The sequence below is a fragment of the Epinephelus moara genome, chromosome 8 (genome assembly GCF_006386435.1).
Source record: "Epinephelus moara isolate mb chromosome 8, YSFRI_EMoa_1.0, whole genome shotgun sequence".
Lineage (NCBI taxonomy): Eukaryota > Metazoa > Chordata > Actinopteri > Perciformes > Serranidae > Epinephelus > Epinephelus moara.
This window is the reverse complement of record NC_065513.1, coordinates 17,524,067-17,538,638: the sequence shown is the minus strand read 5'-3', so window position 1 is coordinate 17,538,638 and position 14,572 is coordinate 17,524,067. Positions and strand designations below refer to the sequence as shown.

The following is a 14,572-nucleotide window of genomic DNA, read 5'->3' as shown; positions in this document are numbered from 1 at the left end:
TAACACTCTTGATGGATAAACAAACTAACTGTAAAACAAGAAGTAAAGCACACAGGCTTGCGCTCTCTCTCACACACACACACACATTATCTCCCTGTGATATTTTTCTCCTTCTTGCCTGCTCACACACCATACAGACACATACACAGTCATGAGATGTCACATGGTCCTGTCATCTTCTGAAATGAGAAGGGAAATACTGTACGTACAAGGTTTTAATAAGCAGGAGAAAGAATGATGACTGTGTTAAAATTGGTCTGTAAATCTGCGGGATAAAGGGAGACCTGTAGAGATCAACGGCCGGGCCATGAGGCATGGGCACACGCTGACAGACACACGCACAATCATAAACTCCTGCTTTTGTTCACACCCAAATACTCAGGTATAAACACATGCATAGAAAACCTACACTGAGGCCAAATTGAGTAGCATGTCGGCGTGTCTTAAAAGCAAAGTGGAAATGCACTTCACTTCAATTTATTTCTCTCTCTCTGGCAATAACCCCTTCCATCCCCACAGGAGTAATTATAATTTAAATTTCAGAGTCAGGGCCAGGCTACAGACTTAATTCATTATTACCAACTCTGTCAGACTCTGCCTGTTTCCAGCGATATCATTGTCCAAAAGCTCTCTAAAGGAGATGAGAGGGGAGAGTGTGTGAAAGAAAGAGAGGGGGAAAGAGAGTATGTGAAAGAGAGAAAAAGAGAGACATACAGAGAGAGGGAGAGAGGGAGAGAGGGGACAACTCTCAATTTTAAGGCACGATTTCTCTGAAGATACAGCTGCTTGTTGTGATTATTGGGGTGCAGCCAAGAAAAGAGACACTGGGAGAAAGAGTCAGAGAGAGGGCATGAGGGAGGCAACAGAGGAGAGACGAGGGCAAACTAATAGCTCACTAGTTAGTGCTGTAGTGTTCAACAGCAGCAGTTGAGGTGGGAATCGAACATTTTTACTTTTTTGGGACAAACCAAAATGTGTCTGTGGCAATGTGTTTCAAAACTGTAGCAAAACCTGGCATCGGATGTCTGGTCAGATTAGAGTTTGGCGATTGTTTCTATTTTCATATTGTCCAATTGTGGTTGCTCCAGATCGCCCATTGGGGATCTGATCACCAGGGGGCGGCAGGAGAGGTTGGGGGGTAACATAGCACACCAATGTGTGCCAGAGTTTAAACAGATTTGCACTATTTGCTTTTTGGAATTTAAGCACAATTTGATTAAGCAATGACCTCTTGATTTCAATGTGCAGTTGTCCATTAGGTCTTAGATTTCTAAAAGTAATTAAGTATCTTTGATTATTGTGAACCAGTTATGGTTGAATAATAAAAACATTTTTACAGTTAAAATATTTTTCTTACCTTACTAATACCATTCTGATTAGGATACAAGTAGTAGTATTGGCAGTAGTAGTAGTAGTATATTTATTAGATTTTATTAAATAGTTCATTACTAATGATAATTATTCACTCATTAGTCCTGCTGATTTATGAGGCTCAGCAAGCCTACGCATCACTCCACCAAAAACATCTGTAAATGCACAGTCTCAGTTTCTAGAGATTATTTTTCAGTAAGTTAGTTAAAATCATATATCAGTGTAAGAAAAAACAATCATCAATAATCCCTTTGGTTGTCGAAATACAATCCGATTACCTGGGCGTAAGCCCAGGTAAGATTCATAATCCTACTTGCTAAATATTTAATCAAATGTCATACAGATTTACATACAATTTTACCAATTTAGAATATATTTTATTGGTAAGATTTGTCATGGACAGTTCTTGAAGTTCGGACTGTATTTTGTTCAGTTGGAGTTATTGTACAGCTGCTTGTGTTTGGCCTCCACTTACTTCCACTGTACAAAAATTATGCCAAAATATCCTGGATATGGCCACTGCCATCTTGTGCCGATAACGTCATTTGAAGCCAGAGGCTGTGCAGTAGAGATCTCTGTGGTTTTAAGTTCCTGCAGGTTTACCCAGCACATTGATCATGAGCACACCAATTGGCACCCACAGCTTTGAATCATGATGTCAAACCCCATTTTTATAGCATCAAATAACTAATTAGAACCAAACCTATCAGAAAAATGGACACTAACATACATCCGTGCGATAAGAACTACTTCAAGTGAAATAAACCTTCTTTTAGAAACATTTATTTGACGTGTTCTTTGATTTTATAGTTTGGCCCATGCCCTTTCTGCCAAGCACCAGGGGAGGATCGAGACGTTTTGGCTTTACTTTAGGGGAACTGTTACGTCATCCATCTTTATTATACAGTCTACGGTTTGGACATTTAAGATGTTTGGCCTCTTGTTGTGGCAAAACATGTATATATAGTTTTAAGTTCAGTATCAAAAAAGTACCATTTGGTACTGTACCAAAAACACACGAGTATCATGGTTTCAAATGATACGACAGCAGTTGTCTCAGTAATGATACACAGATATACAAAATGGCAGCGAGACTGAACGAAGGAAATGAGACAGAATTATTTCTTTAATGTATGGATGCAGTGATATGTTTTTTTCATCCCCCAACCCAACATCTACACTCCATCCCATCCTCCCACCATGCAGGCTCCCTGAGGGGACATCGAGGGTTCAGCCTCAATCCATGACTGGAGGAGGAAACGCACCCATCCTCCACCAGGATTCAAACCCTCATCAGAAAGATAAACACTAAAAGATGGAGAAGACGGACAGACGGACAGGTAGAAAGAAAGAGAGATGAAGAAAGGCCACAACCGAACCCCCACCCCCTCACTGACGTCTCCCCACACCCCCATTAGCACGCAGGTGGAATGACGGGGATGAAAAAGGAAGGATGAACAGAGGAGAGAAGAGAAAAATGGAAGGACAGAGTTGGCTTTCATAAAACAAACCCCCACCCTGCCTTTGATTGACATCTTGTCACTGTGACATCTTCTTCCCGTCTCTGTCACACTCTACAGACACACAAACACACAGATGAATCAGCCCCGGCATAGGCTTATGACTCGCTGTCATCTTTGCATCGTGTCACCTTTCATCAGCGCTCCGTATAACATTTCACACACAGACACACACAAAGCGTCTGCCCAGCAGCCGCGCAGTTCAGGGGACATTTAATCAAATGCCTGTGAAATGCTCAAACGCAAACCAAATGCTAACAACTACCTACCAATTCCCACTCCTGTTCATCAACTCGGGATCACTGTCTGTCAAGATTCTCCCTCAAAGTTTGCTCTCTGCCCGTCCCACACTTCACTGCAGCCCCTTATCTCACTTCCTGTCCAGGTTGTGTCCTTTCTCTTCACCTTAGAGCAGTGCACCGGAGTGGGTGGGAGAGGTACTGCAGGTGTGTGTGTGTGTGTGCGTACATGTGGGTGGGTGGTGAAGTGCCACCACTTCAGCTGAGGTCGCCATGTCCTCCTTCTCTCATCCACCCATCTTGCGGCCACCTCAGGCCCATTAAGAGCCATTAGTGTGTGTGCTCCTTTGCCATCATGATGCATAAATCTCTTTCTCTCCTTTTCCCTCTCTCCCTCTGTCCCTCTCTACTTCTGGGAAACAGTAATTAGGGATGAAGGAAAGGTTACGGTGAGAAATAGTACATCTAAGGCAGTTGTCACTAAGTGTATTGCACCGTGTTGCATATAGCTCCGCCGTCAGCTGCATTCAAAGTAGTTTGCAGTAGAAAATCATGTGTACTCTCATTCACACGCATGCACGGTTGCATGCAAGTGTACAGAGGCGCTCTCAAACCTGGCAGACATACACACACATGCACAAAGCCGTCACAATGCAGAACAGCTAGAATGAGAGAGGCCTTAATGAGCTCGGCGCTAGCATCAGATCCCAGCACTCAGGTGTCTATTATGTGCTTTCTTCAATGGCCACAGATTGGGATGAGGAGAGAACACCTGCCAGATACAACACAGTGACCTCATTGTGACCACAAGAGGTGTGGCGTGTGTACACGTGCGTGTGCGCGACAAAGACGTCTGTGGGATTTAAAATCTGTAATGTCTTCTTAGAGATTCAGATTGTTAAACTGAGCGTGCATGCATGTAGGAGTGTTTTTTTAATAATAGCCACACTTCCACTGCCGCACACTGCCTTAAAGTAATCTGTTTTCATGATGAGCAGGCCGCACTGCTGAAGGCTGGCACGAGCAAAGGATTTCAATTGTTTTCTCTTTCTCATTCTCATTTGTGAAGGTATCTGCTCTTTAAAGCTGTGATGATGACAGCATAGTACTTGTATTGCTCCGCCAACCCCCATCTTTTTTTATTAGATAGCTGACGCAGGAAGGTACTGTTTTTGCATGTGTCTGTTTGTGTGTGCCTGTTTGTGATTAGCGGCAGTGGGTGCTTTGTGCAGGCTTGTGCTGGACAGCTGATTTCAAGCTGATAATACCAGTCAGTAAAAATGTGCCCAAGCATAATAACATACACCAACACATGCGTGCACACACACATACACACACTGGGCAGATTAGTGGGCTTTGAGCAGCACTGTTATGTATTAGTGGTGGTACTTGGTCTTATCAGTGCTCCTTGATAAGGTACATCTTTATTAAATTCTCTAACTGAAAGACGGTCGGTCTGGGGAAAAGGAATATGTTAATAGGTAGAGACCATTCAACCGACCTCACTGCGCCCCTCCATCTGCAACCCCCCACCTTCCTCCACCCTCTATCTCTCCATCCCTTCATCGAACAGGAGGGCCACAGTGGCGACAGACAAAGAGTCGAGGGCTGCCGGGAGAGTGGGACAGAGATGGGGAGTGCGGAGGAGAGAGAAGGAGGCAGGAAAAGAGGTAGGCGAAGGAAGGGAAATGTCTCGCCTTCAGCCGAGCAGAAAAACGGGGTCTGCACGAGTTGTGAGAGAGGTGAAATAGCTTTTTCTTTTCATTTTACACGCCTTCCCTTCCCGGTGCAACCCTCATCCTTTACCTCTCGCCCCCTATTACACACACTCACACAAACACACACAGACATACACTCCCCGCCCTCATTTTGTGGCTGTGAGGAGAGGCACAGCGTGTATGTCTCAGTCCTAGAGCTCCCCCCTCTGATCTTGGGTGGTTGCTGCAGCGCGGAGCACAGTGGTCAACCTCCTGTGGCTAGCCAATAAGGCACCGCCACGGTTATGTAGGTCGTGGCACCCGTGTTTGGCCTGTGGAGCCTCGCCGCTGGTGCCTGTGCACACACCGAAAGACGCAAGCACACACCAGCTGGGACGTACCGTTAACTGAAATCAAACACAGACAGCTACTTACTGTTCTGTACAGTATGTGGACACATATGCACCATTTACCCACACATAAAAGCACACGTTACTTAGTGGCACACGTGGGAAAATGTGCTCTAACAACTCTCCCAGACAATTAAATGCAATAATGATTAAACAAATCTTATTCCTTTTTTTGTCATTAGGTCCTAAAATAAACTAAAAACATTAAGTGAACAGACGTCTTACATTTTGTATTAAAAGTCGTGACTGAAAGCAAATACGGCCGCAGCATTGAGTGATAATAACAGCAGACTCTGATGTGCAGAGAGATGTACCATGTCAAGGCTGTCAGTGAATGAAACCTATTCAAAGTGTGTGAGTGTCTCTTTGTAGCAAGGAGTGAAGATGACAGGGTGTGAGGGGTTAACTAGGCTAAGACAAAGACATAGGCTGAAAGCATTGTGTTGAGTGGAGGGCCTCAGGGGCAGATGGGGCCTTAGGGCTCTCTCTCACTGTCTCTGTCTCTCTAATACTAAGCTCAAATCAATGACAACTGGCAAACAGAGAAAGACATTTTACACACAAATAAATGAGCCCACATGCATTAATCATAAATGCACAACACACTGCAGCATGCTGATGCAAATGCCGCACAGTACTGGCGGCGTGAATCATCGGGACAGAAACGAACCAGCAATATGAGCCCCCGTCCTTTCCAAACACTTGGTCCAAACCCCTCAACCCCCTGTATTTCCTCCTTCCTTTCCTTCCCTGTTTAAATCTCATCATCTCCCTCTTCACCCGCTCCTTCGCTCTCCACTTGTTCTAACTTCAAACCACAGCTGCAGCTTGGTGGATTTTATTTTCAAATCTCAGCACATTAGCTTGTGAAAAAAAAGAAGACACTTCTTGATGAATAAGTGAGATTCTTCATAACATGTGAATCAATTGTGACTTTATAACAATCAGAAGTCTGATGATAAATGTGTGAGGGGGTTGTTGTTTGACACGTCAGCCCTGACTCATGACACAAAAGAAACAATTATTTGCTTTGTCTTTGCAGCTTGGACATGTCGACACGCGTCACACAGCTGTCAGTAAAAGAAGAAGCAGTATCAGGTATATGATCAATTAGTAACACTGATGGTGTGAAATTTGTTCTAGTTGTGTATGAGGGAAAATATGAAGTACTGGGACATTTGAGTACTACATCAACACTTAAAAGAACTGGAACTGGTTGTTTTGTAGTTGTATGTATCAGTCGATTGAACTTTGCTACCCGCGCTCGTCTGCACAAGGCGGTTAAAGTTATCATTAAGAAATTCAGAGGAAAATGGGAGTGCTCTGGTCATCAGCAGCTCTCCCTCTCTCCTACGCATAAATAGACAAACATATGTGCGCTCTCATGTATAGAGCTGCATGTGCGTCTGTGCAACCATCACAAGTCCACAGCTGGCTGCGGACGTTCAACGTGTAAAGTGTGTCCAAGCCTTCACATACACACTCACGTCAGCTGGATGTCTTCTTGCTAGGCTTAATGAGAGAGGTGCTTTGGCTTTGCATTAGTTTGGTGCACGGGAGATCCTGAGAAGCCTGGGCGTGTGTGTGTGTGTGTGTGTGTGTGTGTGTGTGTGTGTGTGTGTGTGTGTGTGAATTTCCATGCACACTCAGAGTTACTGTGTCAGTGTGTGTGTAATTTGTGACATTAAATATACAGTAAATAATTGTGATTTGTTTGCTTTTAATTCATGAGTTGTCATGTTTCTAGGATTATGTGCAAAGTTCATAATGCCAGGTGCAATGTGCCCCTCACTTTAGCAGCATTTCAAATACGATTTGGTTATTAAAAAATATGATTAATGATTTCAAAAAGCCTTACCTTATGTACTATATTGTGCTCAATTGTCAAGTGTTTTCTCACTTTTAGACCAGTCGACCAGTCTAAGTTTAAACTTCATTAGGAAAATCCCTAGTATGTATGCTCTCTTGTATACTAGGGATTTGTTTTAATAACATTTTTGGTCTTTCAGTTGAGCTCTCTCACATTGTGTACGCTCCTCTGAAAAGTGTCCACACAACATTATCATATCCTACCCTCACACACAACACAAGGCCCCTCTTACAACAAAACTAAACTCACATATCTCTGCATGATCTGGTGTCTCTCGTGCGGGTCGTCCAGCATGTTGATCGACAGGTCTGAGATGGAAACGGCAGCGGAAGCAGTGAGTGTAACCAGCAGCACCAGCACACCTTCCCCCTCCTCCAGCTCCAGGTCCAGCTTGTGTGTGTGTTCTTTACTGAGATGCGACAGGTCAATGGTACACCTAAAATGCGCACACATGCATAAAACAAATAGAAACAGGATTACAGTGTTAGAGTATTGCACATTTTGTGGGGGAGCTGACTATGCTGAAACAGGCTGATAGTAAAAGAGGAAGCTAAGCAAAGCTAGAGAGGACAATAAAGACCAAACTTAAAGAAATGCTAGTGCAGCCTTTTTTGGCGCTTAAGTTTGCAGGAAGAAAAAATGTCTGTGAAATAATAATCATCACAGAATGTCTGTGAGGTTACACAGAAAGAGGTCTTCACTTTCCCATTATAAATGAAGTGTCTAAACGAGTTTCTGAGTTGTCATCTCATCAAAAAGACGTCATACATTGCACATTGTGCTGGAGCATAGCAACAGCTACAGCCTGCTAACACTATACACACAGTCATGTGTGTAGGATATAAGCAGCTGCATACAACTTAGCCAGAGCTGACACAATTAATACCTTTAAGTAGGCACTTGAGAGCATCTTCTCTTGCCTGAATTGATTTTCTGGCATGTCCTTAATATATCTCCGCTTTATATCAAGGTATGGCAATAGTAATTACTGGCCTTGGGTCAAAGACTTCAAAGCAAAGGCTTCCTCAAGTGCTTCAATGCCGCAACACTCATGGATATTGAACGGGATGTTAAAATTGAGTGCATCCAAACAAATTACAGACATGGCCATTAAAAATGATTGGAAAAACTGTCTTTGTGCAACCTTTTTCTGTGAGACCTACCCTGTGTGAACAGGTCCTAAGTCATGTGTGATTTTGGTAAGCTACAACCTGGCACAATACTGAGATAGCTAGATGTCCAGTCAGCCTGATAAAGACAACTGTACCTTCCCATGAAGTCGTCCTTCTTGCCAGCATCTTTGTCCCAGACTGTTATGTCCACATAGCCTCCCTGTTCCTCATACAGGTGGAAGTCAAACTGCTCTCTCCACTGAGGGTTCAGCGTTTTGGGAATTGTCTGTGTAAATGGCAGATGGAAATACATTGTTCATTTGTGCTTGTACATGTACTGCAGAAGGTTAGCTGTTTTGCTATTGCTATTTCCCTGCTGGAGAGATGGTCTTGTCACAAAACTGTGACTGGCACCATGTGACCAGAGAAAACAGTGGAAAAAGGCCTGTGGCATTCGCTTTTGCTCAAGAGGTAGAACACCTATAACTACCAGAATGCACTGTGCTGCATCAGACCAATAAGCACTGCTACTGGTGAGTGATGTAACACGCGCTTTCTTCTTTTTGATACAGGAAACAATATGGTGGCCGTTTATTAACAAACAATCTCATCTCAACAATTAAATGGTGAGCTAAAATATGTCTTGTAAGACATTTTATGTCAGAAACAGGACACACAGTAGCGGAAGCTTGGTTCATATTTAATTAGCACTGATTAGCTTTACCATTTCATCTCAGTTTTTTTAGCCTCTGTTTTTACAATACAGCAAACGGTATGGTGCCCACTTTCTGTTCACAAACTCTCATTTAACAGCCAAACAGTGCACTAAAATACATTTCAAACAGGAGTGTGTTTACCTTGCTCTTGTACTTCTGGTGCCCCATCCTGAATTTGACATAAGGGTCGCTGAGGCCGTTGGCATCCATTGGCTGGAGGCTGCGACCTTCTATAAGACTGATGCTGACTATACCTCGCCACAGCTGGGCTTTTCTGTGCACATCTGACAGACGCATACTCTGATACTGCAGCAGGCGCACACACACACACACATTCAAAGAAACATTCACACAAACACATGTGCATTTATATATACACAAGCATGTAAACAAACACCCACAAAGTAAACATACATATGCATTAATTAAACTCAAGATAGAATTATGCCTTGTGTACACTCAGTCAACAGGAAAAAAAAAAGCAATTGCAAACACATCAAGACGACACAGAGAGGGGCAGGCACAACACACGAGAAAACACTTTAACAGAAAATGAGATAATTCAACACAATTTACCCCAACGTGTGAGCTCACCTGACATGCCAGAACATCACTACACATTACAGAACATAAAATATCGCACGAGTATATCAAGGTGAACAATTTCTTGGGGAATGCTGCTGCTGTAGACTAAATAGGTTACAGTCTGCGCAGTAGGGTTGTAAATCAGTTTCATTATGATACAGTATTCTTTGGACAACGATACAATATTTGCTGATATTACAAAGTCTGCCACTTTACAATTTTGATTCAATTCAATGCAGGGGCCTGTGATCAATATGAGATGATACCAGTAAATGGAAATGGTGACACAGATGTGCTATGGGAATTTCAAAATAAAGGCATGTCTTAAAAATAAGGATTTGTACCAATGTACACTTTGCATCAATGATACTGGTTCATTGATCATTGAAACGATATATCGATCCAGACTGATGTACAGCTACACCCCTACTGCACAAGACTGTACGTGTCACTGCATCAGTTTGGCCTTTTTCATATAAATTCTCAACATAAAAAAGTGAATGAATAGGCGAGTGATTTGTAGATTGTCTTATCCAAAACGGGAAGACCCCTGAAATGCTGCTCCAGTGTGGCTCCATAAATTTCGTATTCCATCTGGCTGTACTGTAGCTTGACAGCGCTGCAAATTCAGATTGATGATTCTCTATATTTTAAGACTGTTTTTTTATCCAACAGTTTTCTCAGCACTTACAGGCCTATTTAACCTCTCTTTGAATCATGTCAGTATCCTTCACTAAAACAAAGAGCAGGGTATTTATTTGTCAAACAAATACACCCCTCTCTCTCTCTCTTTCTCTGCCTTTCCCTCTCCTCCTTCCTCGTTAGGGAGAATTTATTAGCATAGCTTTTGTTTTGCGGGTGAATTTCATTAAACTCTGAACAAACCCTGCCTTGCAAGCGCAGGCCTTTGATCTGGAGACGGAGCCTCTTAATTTCCATTCTCCAGACATTAAACAATGCGAATGGCTCCCTGCAATACAGCCAACCTCCCATACTGCAACTCCCACATCTTTCATTTCTCCTGTTCACTTGCTGCTAACACACTGTATGCTAATGATGAGAGGTCGCCGTTATGTCCTACGCGAGCACAATCCTAATTGTTTCCTTGTTTTGTTGCTACATATTTCTTGTTACAGAAAACCATGGGCTATTTGGATTGGGAATCCGCTCCCTCTGCCGGAGCGCAGCATGAGAGAGATCATGTACAGAGATGTTCGGAGGCTGAAAGTCTTATAAGAGATACTAACGCTCAGTTTAAGAACTAACACAGCCTCGCACACAACTTTTGTCAGCCCTTTGGAAGAATAAAAACGTTTGAAGTGCCAAAATAAGCATTTTGCCTGGTGGTAAAGTTAGAGAAACCTGGATTTAATATGCATCTGACTCATAATCATTATCTCAAACTACTTCTTGAATAGTTTGCATCTTCTGCTGTGGGTTCAACACTCATGGATGCTTCATTAAAAAGAAGTGGTTGTGTAAAAATAGCCGCGCACTTGTATACAGTTGAGCACGGAGGCAGGGAGGCACTCAGGAGCAGCGCCTTTTTCAGTGGGGTAGCACAGTAACTAGTTAGTGTTTGAGCTAATTCCCGAGTCACAGGCAGGGTGGCCCAGTTTGGAGGCTTCAAAGGCTCGGTTTGGGGAAGCACGATACAGCAGGACGTCTGCCCAGCTCTGACCAACACACTTCAAATGTGGATCTGTGTCTCTTGGTAGGATATCAAACTTTTTGCTGTTAGTTAAGGAAACATTCAGTGCTTCTTGCTGCGATTTCGGAGATCGACTAAAAGTAAAACTGAGATTCCAGATTCAGCCTGTTTCCTTCTCAGTGACAACTTTTGACCAAAACAGGAAAAGATAACAAAATACCTCAATAATAGTGACACATAATAAACCCAGTTGTGTTCACAAATGTGTCCCTGATTCTAATACTACTGGATTTGACAAAAAAAAAAAAGCAAGTGCTTCATGCATGAGCCAGTAAAAAACAGCAGAGCATCGACCGGCATGCCTTCTGTTCAACCTGACAGCCAACAAGAACCACAGAAAATGAAACCAAAAGGTAGCAGTCTCTTATGTATGGCAAGATGAGAACTTAAAATAATGTGAACATCAGAGATTTACAGCTGATGCAAAGGGGTCTAAGAGTGTCCTATAATCTATAAACTGTTTTATGTCACAGTTGATTTGCTGCACAGGACTCCTTAAAAACCCCTGAAAACAAATCAGTTGCTATATTTTCCTACAAAGCAGCTGCAATACACTGTGCAGACCAAAGGTGGAAGTAGCACAAATACATCACGGAATAATTTAACAGCTTTAAAGGACAAAGTTTAATATAGTTTATCTAGATTTTCAGGACAAAAAAATACACAGTTACTTCACAGTAACTGACTCCAGATTGTAGCTGATCTAAACCTGAAACACTAAATATGTAAACATAATCCAAAAAGTGAAATAAACAAAAAAATCCCCTATAACAATGGCCGCAATCGCAGTGCATTACTTCCACCCCTGGTGTATCTTTACATGACTTATGACTTGCCTTCACACATGTAAATACAGTTTACCTTTAGGCTTAATTGCATTTGCATTCCAAAAAAAAAAAAAGAAAAAGAAATTGTTTACATCCTCTCAGGTGATGTAAGTAGCAGGTGGTATATTGCAGCTCGTGGAAAATAAGCTTGTGACAATGAGAAATTAAAAACTGATAAAAAAAAAAAAGAAACACCGCCAATACCACTGTGGAAGAAGAAAAAGGAAGGAGGAAAGGAGAGGGCCAGGGAGACTCCATCCATGAACCAGGACACAAGTGAAGAGTGCAGGAAAGGTGCGGTGCAGTGCGGTCGGTAGTGGGGTTACAGTACAGTCGGAAGTTGTGTGGGTGGGGGAGTTACATGCTGTTTTAGTTTACCTTACTAGATCGTTTCCAGTTCCTTCTCAAAAGCATGGTCTGTAAATGAGACAAAGCTGTTACAGAGCGCCCCCCACTGTCTCCCCCTTAGAGCTGCAGGGTCAGAGGTTAAAGATACAGTTGGTAACTTTTATGAAAATAACTTGGTGTCATATTTGCTGAAACGGTCACTATGTTCTGATAGAAGTACATGAAACAGATAGTATGTGGAAAGAAATCCTATCCCTCCTCCCCTCCTAATACCTCTAATGAATCAGTTCATGTCAATCGCTCCATGACTGCCATCAGACTGCCAAACTAGGCAGCACTGATCAAGTATGGATCAAGATTCTGTAACTGCATTGTCTATTTCTAGTCGGAAATGTTTTCAGGAACATATTTTAGTGTACTGTTTTGCTGTCAAATGAGAAAGGAGTGGATGGAGTCCAACATGACAGCCAGGTCCCAACGGTTCTCATGTTAGAGCTAAACGGTACACTATAATATGTTTCTGAAAACATCTACAGCAAGAAATAGGCAATGCAGTTTGACCACAGTTCTTGAGCGATTACTGACTTGACTGACAGTTGCCTTAGAGACTCCTCTGCTCCTCAGGATGTTTTCATTCACTTGCAGTAAGGAAATTAGAAATTCTACAAGGCAGTAGAGTATAGGCAGAGGTGTATGATTTTTTTCTCAGATTATCTGTCTCATTCACTGCTGTGTGAACATAGTGAAAGTTTCAGCAAATATAAAAAAGTTATTTTTTTTATACAAAGTTACCAACTGTAGCTTCAAAGCTACAGTTGGGATGGGGTACATGAAGTTCAGATGTTAGCCCTGGCCTGGTGCAGGGGGGGTGGTTATACACAAGGGCAGCTGTCATTCATGCAAGTTAAGTAAGCAAGGAGTGTATAAGAAGCGCTCTTACTAGTCATATGGTGTTATGAGGTATTTGCATATGCAGACATGCACTCATACACACACACACACACACAAACACTGATCAGCCACAAAATCGAAACCATAGACAGGTGAAGTGTATAACACTGATTATGTCATTATAATGCATTATTTTGCTGGGAAATCTCTGGTTCTATCAGTCATGTGGACGCCACTGGCCTCAAAATTCCCCAAATCCAAATCCAATTGAGCATCCGTGGGATATGCCAGGACTCCAAAGCTGAGGCCGAGCCACGGAGGGGCCTCCTTGGATCGGACTTGTGTCTGACCATGGACACAGGACATCTGGGGATGTCCTGTGGTGTCTGGCACCAGGGTGCTGGCAGCAGATCCTTTGAGCCCTGTGGGTTGTGAGGTGGAGTGCAGGCACATCCCAATGATGCTTTATCAGATTGGGATCTTGGGAATTTGGAGGCCAGGTTGACAGCTTGAGCTCTTTGTCATGTTCCTCAAGCCATTCCTGAGCAGTTTTTACTGTGTATCATTGTGCACTGTCCTGCTGGGAGGCACTGCCATCCGTCACTGCTATTACCATGAGAAGGTGTACTTGCTCTGCAGCGGTGTTTGGGTAGGTGGTGTGCGTCAAGTACCATCCACATGAATGCCAGGACCCAAAGTTTCCCAGCAGACAACTGCATTGTTACACATGATCAATGTTAGTCACTTCACCTGTCAGTGGTTATAATGTTGTAGCTGATCGGTGCATAAATGTACGTAAACAGTAGCTGCAGTTTGTGCCTCTCATACAGTGTAACCATCATTTATATACTTGATACTTTCACAAATTACATTTCCATTCCTGGACCCAGAGAAAGACAGGATTGGAGTAGGGACTGATAGCTGCTGCCTTGTTTGAGTTGCATAGTTTTTACTTCTTTGTTTAATGGAGAATCCTTGAAAAACAGTTAAACATTGTACTTCACTGTACACAAAAGTTTTGTTGCACTGGCGAGGCATGAGAGTGAGGATTACAGACATGTCATAAAAATGCAGATTTGTTGAAGGTCTTGTCGCATGTCTCTCTGGCTTCAATTTATTTCTGGGATAAATGTGGCTTATTTCTGCTTCTTTGGGTTAAATATAGTCATTAATGCAAAAGTTTCAAATACAGAAATAATCATTACATGAGAGGACTGGTTACATGTGCACAAAGAAACTCACACAACTCCCTCATGTCATACAATACTCGTGAAC

General features: G+C 42.7%; 1 protein-coding gene across 1 annotated transcript in view; it reads right to left on the bottom strand.

Moving 5' to 3' along the window:
- The window catches only part of mctp1a (multiple C2 domains, transmembrane 1a), a 182,543-nt gene that overhangs the window by 65,932 nt on the left and 102,039 nt on the right, over positions 1-14,572 (bottom strand). The window contains exons 6-9 of the mRNA XM_050050022.1: positions 12,437-12,475; positions 9,077-9,241; positions 8,375-8,505; positions 7,357-7,543 (exon numbers count right to left, since the gene is read on the bottom strand). Of these exons, the coding sequence (XP_049905979.1) occupies positions 7,357-7,543; positions 8,375-8,505; positions 9,077-9,241; positions 12,437-12,475 (522 nt within the window). The remainder of the gene's footprint in view (positions 1-7,356; positions 7,544-8,374; positions 8,506-9,076; positions 9,242-12,436; positions 12,476-14,572) is intronic.